At 41.7% G+C, this 12,243-nt stretch overlaps 1 protein-coding gene across 2 annotated transcripts in view; it reads right to left on the bottom strand.

The window, feature by feature from the left end:
* The window catches only part of vps37a (VPS37A subunit of ESCRT-I), a 49,125-nt gene that overhangs the window by 9,549 nt on the left and 27,333 nt on the right, over nucleotides 1–12,243 (bottom strand). For both annotated transcript variants that reach the window (XM_033029340.1, XM_033029332.1), the window contains exons 5-11: nucleotides 9,016–9,217; nucleotides 8,270–8,340; nucleotides 6,389–6,516; nucleotides 6,243–6,301; nucleotides 6,094–6,162; nucleotides 3,115–3,258; nucleotides 1,706–1,783 (exon numbers count right to left, since the gene is read on the bottom strand). In XM_033029340.1, coding sequence (XP_032885231.1) covers nucleotides 1,706–1,783; nucleotides 3,115–3,258; nucleotides 6,094–6,162; nucleotides 6,243–6,301; nucleotides 6,389–6,516; nucleotides 8,270–8,340; nucleotides 9,016–9,217 — 751 coding nt within the window. The remainder of the gene's footprint in view (nucleotides 1–1,705; nucleotides 1,784–3,114; nucleotides 3,259–6,093; nucleotides 6,163–6,242; nucleotides 6,302–6,388; nucleotides 6,517–8,269; nucleotides 8,341–9,015; nucleotides 9,218–12,243) is intronic.

The following is a 12,243-nucleotide window of genomic DNA, read 5'->3' as shown; positions in this document are numbered from 1 at the left end:
TCCGGGTGGGTGAATCACCCAGGTGTGAGGGTCGGGGACCGGGGGTCGGTGAATCACCCCGGTGTGGAGGTCCAGGTCCGGTGCCGGTGCAGCGCGGTCAGTGACTCTGGGTGGGCGGAGGGACCAGACTGTCCCCAACTCTGCTGCAGCTGACGGGGACGTTGCCGGGTTATTGGCCCCGTGTGTCCACTGCCCGGAGCCGCGGCCCCGCTCCCGTGTGTGGGAGATGCCGACCCACAGCCCGTCACAGTGCCGCCACACAGGGAGAGACGGGGCAGTGGGTGGCCATGGCCAGACAGCGCAGATCCCTGGGGGAAAGTGGGGGCTGTCCCGAGGGATCCGCTCCTTCGGCCACTTACTTGGTGCTCGGGTTTAAACTGCTCAGTCACCCTCCAGCCCCGGGCGATCGTGAGACGGGAGTTGCCCTCCATCCGTTGGCATGCTGCTCGTTCGCATCAGTGAGCAGCAGTGATTTTGGCGGTTTCTCTCACGGATATCCTTATTTCCACAATTTTTTACAGCGCAAAAATTTACCATTTTGGCAGTTTTTAGCAGGTCAGAACGTACGTGTTTCTTGTGTTACTAGTGTATGTCAGAAGCTGCCTTGTACTCCAGAAGGATTGAGCTACTCCTTGCATTACGCCCTTTGACCTGATGACCTTACGTGCAATCTCCCTATAGTTCTCAGCATTGTAGCGCATCAGTTCCATAGACATGTGATTGAAGTAAGTATTTGTGTGCCATAATATTAATATTTTTGAGTAATTGTTTTAAAAAACATTAACTATTAAATAGGTCCTGATTATTATTTGAATGCTTATGAATATTAAAGACATTCACAACCATCCATAACAGTGGAAGTTTTGTCGCTGAATAACCTGGGCATAGTCTCATTAACAGTTGGAACCATTCTACTAGTGCTGCTGACCCCTTGTGTTGGGAAGAGGCACTGCACTCTCTCGGCCTTGTCAGCAAACTGGGGGACAGCACACCAGCAGACTGGGGAGGCACGGTGGCACAAAGGTTGAGTTGCTGCCTTACAATGCCAAAGACCTGGGTTTCATCCTGACTATGGTCGCTGCGTGTATGGAGTTTGTACATTCTTCCCGTGATCATGTGGTTTTCTCCCACACTCGAAAGATGTACAGGTTTGTAGGTTAATTGGCTTCGGTAAAATTGTAAAAATTGTCCCTCGTGTGTAAGATCGTGTCAGCGCAAACCCAGTGGGCCGTATAACTTGTTTCCGCACTGTATCTTTAAACGAAACTAGAAGGTTGTACCCTGGAACATACAGGAAGAATTGTATGGTCTGTTTTCTCTTCAAGTCAATTCACCGGTGTTCACTTCTGAAGGCTCATGATTATGGGCTACATCTGCTTAACTCAGTTCTCCTATACACCGTTGTCTAGTCTGACAGCACGTGGTATTGTACTATGGATTTCAATAAGGAGAATAAGCTCAGGCAAAGCTTTTTTGATAGGTCTTGTGAAAGATAAGAGGCATCACATCCTTTCAGTATGCTATTTTACATTTATGGTGCTCATTGTCCTATATTCATTTATAGTTTGAGTTTAAAATACATGTGTACACTGAGTAACACTTGATGTAGTCTAATACAGTTCCAGTTCTCCATTCAAAAAGACAGTTTGCACCATCTTGACAATCTTGGGAAAAGGTACATGTATTTTTATTTTAAAATCCTCACCTATAGTGTGTGAAATTGTCCATGGTGTGTCATCAAATGCTGAAGCTTCTCTTCTTTAGCTCGCCTGCAATGACAAAGCTGAAGCAACAAAAAACATTTAGTAATATGTGAAAGTGGTAAACTTACATAAAACTCCTATTAAAAAATCAACATTGATGTAGCAATTCTCAGAATAAAGTAATATTTGGCAACAGTTGGAATTTATAATTAATCTAAAATTGGGAATTGGAAGCACTTTGCGGCATTAAAACTACAGTAAAATACCAATGATCTGCCATCTCACTAATTAATTATTAATTATTAAATTAATTAGGGGAAATCATATTTTACACAACAGATGTTTGGAGCATGGACCTCTCAGTTGACAGGCCAGTGGCGGCAGAATCCTTCACATTCAAGGTAAGTATAGAAGAACTGTAATCCACTGGGTTATAGATTAAAAACTGGATAGTAGGATTAACCTGAGACCCATATTTGGTCTCCTCCTTTGGCCCAAGTCCTCACGGTCCTACAGGGAGTTTTAGGCACAAGGCAAAATCCCCAATTGTAAGTCACCAGAAAATTAATTGATAGTATCTTGTAAAATGGTCCCAAGTAGAAATTTTACAACTTTGGGTAAACTGTTGTGTTATGTCTCTCATTTCACACCCACTTACCTCACAAACTATTCCAATCCAAGAGATTGTCAGTTTAAGTATAAAAGGAATGATCTCACAAGATCTGTCTTTTCTGGTTTGGAACATGATCTTATTCTTTTGTGAACATTTAAAGGTACAAATGCTTCATATTCAGTATCGTTTCCTATTTTAAGGACGTCCATTTGTTAGGTCTATGATTTAAATCACAGATGTAATTATTGCTGCTAACACATATTTATTTAAGATTACAGTTTGGAAAGTTAATGGGTAATTCGAGGGCTTAATTACCAATTTATTATTCTTGCTGATGGAATTTTTACAATTGATGACTAGTTTTCTTTCCTTTTGTGCCCAATTTATAAAACATTAGTTGTGATTTGGTACTATTACACACATCATCACTTCATGCATGATACTCTAGACAAAATTGTTTCTTTGTAATGTTGAAAGACTTCTCCATATTTTAGGCTGCAAAGAGCATGGATTTCCAATATTGTGTGGCAGGGTAGCTATATGAAAAATTGCAAACATGACTTTGTTGGAAACAATGCTCTCCATTAATGGAATCAGAAGTGAGGGAAAGTTGGGTTTATATATGAGCAAAAGCATACAACTTTTAGTGGTGCCAAATAGAAACGTATTTCTCTATGAAATGAGGCATATGGAGAAAAAGTACACCTGCTTAATAAACAATAAATTAATGCATTTCAAATCAAAGAGTTTCTATAATCTAAAATCAGGAAATCGTAGAAAGCAGATATTGCTACATACTGTTCTTTTGTCCATGAAGCTGCTGAGAAAATCATCAATTTCAACCTTCCCTTCAAGGAATTCCTCAGCAATCACTTCCGATTCCTCTTCTGCTTGATGAGCTGCAACTTTCAACCTGGCCTGCAGGGCACTCAAGCTGCAACTCTAAATAATTGCAACATTTCAATTAAAAATATACATTTACTTCAAAGTCACTAAGTATGAGCTTTATAAAATTCATGGATAATTAAAATTCAGAGGTACTACTATAACTGAATGGCCTTGATATTGTCACCTCTCAACATAGGGCAGGTGGGAATAAATGATAAATATGGGAATCTGTCCCATTCGTCATAGAAACATAGAAAATAGGTGCAGGAATAGGCCATTCGGCCCTTCGAGCCTGCACGCCATTCAATATGATCATGGCTGATCATCCAACTCAGTATTCTGTACCTGCCTTCTCTCCATACCCCCTGATCCCTTTAGCCACAAGGGCCACATCTAACTCCCTCTTAAATATAGCCAATGGACTGGCCTCAACTACCTTCTGTGGCAGAGAATTCCACAGATTCACCCCTCTCTGTGTAAAAAATGATTTTCTCATCTCGGTCCAAAAGACTTCCCCCTTATCCTTAAACTGTGACCCCTAGTTCTGGACTTCTCCAACATCGGGAATAATCTTCCTGCATCTAGCCTGTCCAACCCCTTAAGAATTTTGTAAGTTTCTATAAGATCCCTCCTCAATCTTCTAAATTCTAGCAAGTACAAGCCGAGTTTAACCAGTCTTTCTTCATATGAAAGTCCTGACATCCCAGGAATCAGTCTGGAGAACCTTCTCTGTACTTCCTCTATGGCAAGAATGTCTTTCCTCAGATTAGGAGGATACACACAAACTTGACACATATTTTAATTCAGTGTCAGCATGCCCTCCCTATTCACAGGTGAGATGCTTCACTAACATTTAAGTCAGGCTCTTCTTCGAGGTAGCAATGAAGCAGTTGTTTGCCCAGTCAACTGAACCATCCTATCAACAACTAAAGAGTGGTCCTGAGCTACCATCTACCTCATTGGAGACCTTCGGACTAACTTTAATTGGACTTTACCTTGCACTATACATTATTCCGTTTATCCTGCATGTGTACATTGTGGATCACTCGATTATAATCATGTCTAGTCTTTCCACTGACTGGACAGCAGACAGCTAAAAGCTTTTCATTATACCTCGGTACACGTGACAATAAACTAAACTAACTAAACTAAACAGGAGTGGCAACAGCGCTTTCCCCACTTTCCTAAACCACCCTGCTCCCTCCCTCTTTCTCCCATTCACTTACCCCCACTAATCGCTCTTAGCACTAAAGCCGTTAATTTGGTGGGAAGGTGGGGGTGGGGAGAGGTACAAAACAATGGAAGTGGACAAGCGGGGCTAGTGGACAGGTGCTGCAGAGGGAGGGTCCGAAGGGAACAGCTCAGATGACCTTCTGTTAACTGCTTTATTTGTTTAGCCAGCATCTGCCACATAAGCAAACTTTTACCATAAATCCCACATTACTAAAGGGGCAAAATTACTATGCTCATTACAAGCGTCTGTCTAATATATCTGCAACAAGCCAATAAATATCAACGGTGAAAAAATATACAAAATGCTGGAGTAACTCAGCGGGTCAGGCAGCATCCGTGGAGTACATGGATAAGTGACGTTTCGGGACCCTTCTTTAGACTGAAGAGGTTAAATTGCCATGTTTTCCAGAGATGCTGCCTGACCCGCTGAGTTACTCCAGCACTGCTGCATTTGGTGTTCTCGATGTGGCCTCCAATAGATCAGAGAGCCTTGCGTGGACTAAGCGACCATTTCACCGAACATGTGCTTGGTCCGTTATTCCTGCTGTATCTCCCGGTTGCTAACCATTTTAGTTACCCTTCCCATTCCCCCATACAGATCTTTTTGTCTTGGGCTTCCTCCATTACCACACGTAAATTGGAGGAACAGCACCTCATATTTGGTTTAGGTAGCTTACAAACCAATGGTATGAACGTTGAATTCTCCAATTTTAGGTAATCTGTAACAACCGCACCCCCACTTTTCTCCCCCCTCCCCTGCCTCCCACCCAGACTTGCACATATTTCTCCCCTCCCCCTTCACCAATATTTCTCACAATGGCTTTGCAATTCACAATGGCTCTTCAATCCTTTTGTCTCACACCTTCTGTATTTTCATCTCTGGCCTTTGGCCAACCACCTGCCTATCAGATCCAACCCCCCCCCCCCCCCCCCCCCATCCCCTCGACAGTGTCCACCTATCACTTTGTCCCACCCCCAAAGATTGACACATAATGCTAAAGTAACTCAGCGGGTTATCCCACCCCTAACTCTCTTCTAGTTTTCTTCCCCCTCCCCCACAATCAATTTGAAGAGGGGTCCCAACCCAAATCGTCGCCTATTCTTGTTCTCCAGGGATGCTGCCTGACCTGAGTTACTGCCTGAGTTACTCTAGCACTTTCTGTCATCAGCAGATATAAATCAGCATATGCAGTTCCTTGTTTTGAAATCTCAACTGTGGATTTGAGCACAAATATTTGACGTCAAATAAACTGGTAAAATAGTAAACTGCAAGAAATTATTTGTCCCCTAAAAATAAACACCTGAAAATTACAAACACAAAATTGAATTAATTCATCCAAATAAATTGTCATAATGTTAGTTTAGTCCAGAGGGAGTGAAGGAGCATTTAAACATCTGTGGAATTCTCTGCCACAGAAGGTAGTTGAGGCCAGTTCATTGGCTATATTTAAGAGGGAGCTAGATGTGGCCCTTATGGCTAAAGGGATCAGGGGGTATGGAGAGAAGGCAGGTACAGGATACTGAGTTGGATGATCAGCCTCATCAGGCTCGAAGGGCCGAATGGCCTACTCCTGCACCTATTTTCTATGTTTCTATAATTGATTTTTAAATAAAGCTATACTAATTATACTTGAGGTAAAAGACAGCATCACTCACCTCACTCAGTTCATGCTGTCTTTGCATCTTTTTTTCAAAGGTCCTTTTCAGCTGAGTCAGTTGATCATACTGAAAATAAAAACAAATATTATAAGCAAAGTGCAATATAAAAACTTAAACATGTAAAAGCAAAAAAGCCAGTGCCTTACTTTATCTAATAGATCTTGTCTTTTTGTTTCTAAACGAGGTTCAAGTTGAAGATTTCTTTCTTCCAAAGACACAGACAAAAAAATGGTTAGGCTATTACAGTTAAGATACAAAAAAAATCCATGCAAATAAGTAGAACAAAACATACTTGCTAGCTCCTCAATGTAGCTGACCAGATCGTTTTTGTCAGTGCATATCTGCTTCAGTTGTGGTGAACCCATGAAGTGCCCCAATCGCAGATCCTCATTTTCATTTAAATCAGTCAGCTGCGAATTACTACAAGACAAAATCAACATTAATGAATAAGATGAAAACTAATTTTATATAATAATTATCCCTTCAGGCAGATTGTAAAATCATCCCTTCAGGCTTATTGTAAAAATACCGCAAGCATATTAACAGCTATGCTTTTCAATGTTTTGTTTGAGCATGTTCAGCTATATTTTTATTTTTATACAACAGTATCTTTCAAGAAACAACAACCTTAGGGGTGAGGAGTTAAAGTGCAGACTGAGCCCTTCAATTAATCACCTATTCTCAATTATCAGAGTAGCTTAGACAATCATCAGAGACACAGAAATCAGTGAGTCAGGCAGCATATACAGAGGGAAATGGATAGACAACGTTTTGGGTTGGGAGCCAGTCTATAGAAGAGTCCCGACCCGAAATGTCGTCTGTCCATTTTACTCCATAGACTTGCATTAATTGACATTACAAGCACAAGAGACTGCAGATACTGGTATCTGGAGCAACAACAATCTGCTGGAGAAACAGCAGGTTGAACAACATTGTAGGTGAGGGGGGAAATCGAGAGAGAGAAAATAAACACATCTGAGTGCAGAGGACAAGAGATAGAGAGAACAAACATAATGTTCATCATGGGATGGACCAAGGAAAAATGAATGACACAATCTGCACTGGAAATTTAAAAAATGCAGATGCTGAAATGAAAACAGAAAGTGCTAGAAAAGAAACTGTGCACAGGTCACAACTGTGGAAAGAGAAACTGAGTTGACGTTTAACGTTGAAGATACTTCCTCATAACTAGTGAGGAGAGAAAACATTAGAATTAAGCTCAGGAGATGAGGGGGGTAGAAGAGGAGATTGACAAGCCAAAGGGAATGTCTCTGATGGGGTGAGACTGCAATGCAAAGGCAATTACGGAGAGCAAACATGGAATAAGGCTTGCGAGAGACCCATTAGAATGATGAAACCGGAGGGGAAGATGTGGTAGCATCACATTAAAAGTGTTGAATGTTATGGATAAAAATGATCCATTATATGAAAGCTGAATGTATAGGCTGTGTAATGCCAATTTCAAACTTTTCAAAAATTGGTCCATTGGAGAGACAGAGTGGACAGCTATCAGTTATTGCTGGAGGCATTTGTGCCATCAAGATTTAAATTACAATTTGTTAATGCTAACCTATATTAATGAATTTTAAAAATTTCTGTGTGGGAAACATTTTCAGAGAACTCCATCTATAGTCTGAAGGACAGTACCAGCTATCTTACGAAGTATTGATATTATTATAGCTTTTTGACAGTCAATGTTCAAATAATACCTCGTGTGAAGCTTTATCAGAAGATCATGACATGAGATCGGACAGATTGGGACTGCTTTCTCTGGAGTGAAGGAGTCTGAGGGGTGATCTTATTGAGGTATATAAAATTATGAGGGACATAGACAGAGTACATAGTCACGGTCTTTTTTTCCAGAGTTTGCAGTGAGAATCTAGAGGACATTGGTTTAGGTGAGATGGGGAGGATTTAAAGGCACCCGGGAGCACAGAGAATGGAGGGTATATGGAACAATCTGCCAGTGGAGGTGGTAAAGACTGGTACAATTACTAAAAGTTTAAACGTCATTTTGAAAGATACATGGCTAGGAAAGGTTTTGATGGATATGGGGCAAATGGGATCAGTATAGATAGGCAACTTGGTTGGCATCAACAACTTAGCCCATGGGTCTGTTTCCATGCTGTATAGCTCTATGAATCTTTAACAATTTAAAATATATTTACTGTACCTAAGTTCATGGAGCTCTGAAAAGTGGTCAGGCAGATCTGGCATCTTATAACTATGCCCATTCAAACCTAACTGAAATAGATACAAAAAAATATTTGAAACAAAACAGTTTTCACATCGTAACTGTAAACAGCATGTTTTGACAATTTAAATAATAATAACAAAGCAATTTATTTCACTGCAGATGGATTAAAATCTTTTCGTCAAATCTTTCTTAAAAATGTATTCATTTTCTTAAAGGGTAGGTCCAATAATTCAATGGGGAGAACAAAAAGAAAATAATTTATTATTAAAAACTGTAGAATGCACTTGAAGTTTAAAATGTTACTTTCCCCTCTGTTTTTACTGGATTAAAATCTCTGAGCAGCGAATACTGCCCTGTGTAACAGCCAGGCCTTGCTGCCCCAATACTCCAAAATTGCTGCCACCTATAATGGACTGCTCTGGATTCATATCAACAAGGCAAATCTTGTTGACCAAAAACTTCTTGGATTCCAGGAAATGTGATCGGGTTGGATCCGATTTGAAATGACCGAGTTTTATCTGTTGCACCGGATCACACTTTTTACTCATAATACATTTTCAGATTTAGCAAAGAAGTATGGACATTTTAAAATGGATTGGCTGTAGCTTTATCCTTAGTACGAAAAGAAATACCAATGATCTATTTTCCACTGAACTTGAAACAAAACAATCATAAAAATATACGTCTTATGTTGTAAATATTGAGCTGGCTTTCAAGCTTACCTGTTCTGATGAGTCAATTGTGGGAACTGGTAATGGCAAATCTGTAATCAGTCCATATGCAGGAGCAGCAGGTCTGAGAAAATTAAACCCAGGGCCTGAATCCACAATACAAGGCACAGTCGACTCCTGAGTAGGATAGGGGTTAATAAATGGAAATCCTTGGGGAGGGTAAGGTGCCATTCCAGCAGGGCTACTGAAACAGCTAAGATAAATTTATAAAGGTTACAACATATAAAAGGGCAAATAAACACAATGTTAAATTTGACATTTACTTCCAATTCTAACTAAAAAATAAGGATAAATAAGGATAGTGTAGTAAAACTGAGACATACAAATTAAGTTTAGCTTGTAACGATCTAAGTGCCCGTGATATTTTCACAGATGTGCTTCTAGACATAAATCAAAATGCTGAAGCAGTAACATTTCTTAATAAATGGTAGCTGACACAATAATGGCACTTCATTCTTAAATATTAGCAGAAAAGGCTTTTTTTTCCTGCTAAAGGAATTAAATTAGAAACATGAAATCTTTGTTAATCCTGAGATTTATAAATAGATTTATAAAACTATGTCCCGTGAGGGCGGCCTGACGAGGGGCTGAGACTCTCTCGTGAGGGGCTGTGACGCTCCAGTCGGAGTGGCCCAGCTCGAGGTGGAACGGCACTCCCGTCGGAGTGGCCCAGCCCGAGGTGGAACGGCACTCCCGTCGGAGTGGCCCAGCTCGAGGTGGAACGGCACTCCCGTCGGAGTGGCCCAGCCCGAGGGTGGAACGGCACTCCCGTCGGAGTGGCCCTGCCCGAGGGTGGAACGGCACTCCCGTCGGAGTGGCCCAGCTCGAGGTGGAACGGCACTCCCGTCGGACTGGCCCAGCTTGAGGGAGGAGCGGCACTCACGTGAGGGCGATCCAGCTCGGGGCTGGAACGGTGCTCCGGTGGCTGGGACGGCGTTCTGGCGGCGGCGACCTGAGTCCTGGGTTCAGCCGCGGGCCAGCGGCTGCGTCCGCTGGACTGGAGGGCGGCAGCTTCGACCACCCCGGGCCGCGGTGTTTGAACCGGCCCGTTCGCGGGGTTCGGTGAGCCGCGGGACTGTTTGTGCCATCGCCTGGTGGGGAATCGCCTCAGCGCAGAGGGAGAAGAGGAGGGAAGAGACAGTAACCCTAAGATTTTTGCCTCCACCACAGTGAGGAGGTGCTTGGAGGATACACTGTGGTGGATGTTAATTTGTATTTATTGTTGTTTTTTTATTGTATGTATGACTGCAGGCACGAAATTTCGTTCAGACCATAAGGTCTGAATGACAATAAAGGTATTCAATTCAATTCAATTCAATTCAATAATGAAACAAACATTTCAAAAGAATTTTGAGATAAAATAGCACTTGCTTTAGTGTTCCAAATTTGCTAAAGATCTTTCCTTTAATTGTAACCGTGGTAATAGAAAAATTATATCTCTAAGTTATTTGTGTACACATTTATAAACTTCAAATTTCACTTAAAAGTAACCAAAGGCACCTGGCTATCTCTAAATTCTTGAGATTTCAGAGAAACAAGTAAAACCCCTGTCCCACGGTACAAGTTCATTCCAAGAGTTCTCCCGAGTTTGCCCTGATTCGAACTCGGAGATTTACGGTAATGGCCACTCGTCGGTACTCGGGGCTCTCGTGGACATTTTTCATCATGTTGAAAAATCTTCACGAGTCTTCCCGTGCTTACCTGCCGTTAGCGAGTCTTCCCGAGTACCTGCCGTTAGCGCAAATAGGCGGCCCCGAGCTCCGACGTACCCGCTACGTTCATTCTCCGTGCTTACCACGAGTTTGATTTTTTTTAAACTCGGGAGAGCTTGTGGAATGAACTCGTACCGTGGGACAGGGCTATAAGTGTTGTACTACTATGTGCATTCCTCTACAGGACCCAAGTACAAAACATGTGACAAATGTATTTTAAAATATTTCACCCATAACATTGGAGTTAGAATTAGGCTAATTATTAAAAATCTTCAAACAACGAAAGGGGAACTGACAGAAGTCACAAATAATCTGGCATGATGTATTTGCCACAGCTACTTTGAAAAAGAGATAGAATTTATACCTAGTATTGTATGTGCACTTATGTTGTGCAAATAACACTATTCTAGTAAAATGCAAATAGATTATTTGATTAGCTACCGAATAACTTATTGTTCAAAATGAAAATAGTTTATAAGTTTGCATAATTGTGTAAAAGCAAAATGTTTATCATTAGAAAAAACATGAACTTGTATTTACATAACAGATTCCCCACCTTTAAGATATGTCCCAAAGCAATTTGCAAATTTGCGGATGACACTACGGTGGTGGGACTCATCTCCGGGGGGGACGAGTACGCCTACCGGGATGAGGTGGAGCAGCTGACAGTGTGGTGTGGAGAAAATAACCTGCTCCTTAACACCTTAAAGACCAAGGAGATAATAATAGACTTCAGGAAGAATAAAACGGACATGGTACCATTAATTATCAGAGGGGACTGTGTGGAGAGGGTGGCGGATTTCCGCTTCCTGGGAATCCATATTGAGGAGGACCTGACGTGGAGCGTGAACACCTCTGCGCTGCTGAAAAAGGTCCAGCAGAGACTGCACTTCCTGAGGGTGCTCAGGAAGAATAACATCACTCAGAGACTGCTGCTGTCCTTTTATCGGTGCTCCATTGAGAGCCTCCTAACATACTGTGTATGCGTATGGTACACCAGCTGCACAGCGGCTCAGAGGAAAGCGCTCCAGAGGGCCATTGACAACGCCCAGAGGATTGTCGGATGCCCTCTCCTTACCTTGGAGGACTTACACAGTTCCCGCTGCATCAAAAAATCCCAGAGTATTATAAAGGACATTTCCCACCTCGGACACTCCCTGTTTGAACTGTTACCGTCAGGCAGACGGTACAGATCTACAAGGACAAGGACAAACAGACTTAAAAACAGTTTTTACCCCACTGCTATAAAGGCACTAAATGTAGCCGCCAAGGAACGCAGGGGCGATACATACATACATGAAATCGACAGAAGGATGTAGGGCTGGGTGTTTATGCGTGCTATTTTTATGATATTTATTTTAGTTGTTTATCTTTTTAAATATTTTACTTTGTATGTATCGTTAGCTTTTAGAAATGTTTGAATGGTGCACTGACTGGCTGACATTTTACAATTTCGTTGTACATGGTTCATGTTACAATGACAATAAAGAAACTATTCTATTCTCAA

This window comes from Amblyraja radiata, chromosome 1 (assembly GCF_010909765.2).
Source record: "Amblyraja radiata isolate CabotCenter1 chromosome 1, sAmbRad1.1.pri, whole genome shotgun sequence".
Classification (NCBI taxonomy): domain Eukaryota; kingdom Metazoa; phylum Chordata; class Chondrichthyes; order Rajiformes; family Rajidae; genus Amblyraja; species Amblyraja radiata.
The sequence above is the reverse complement of the archived record's forward strand: the minus strand, read 5'-3'. Positions and strand labels throughout refer to the sequence as shown.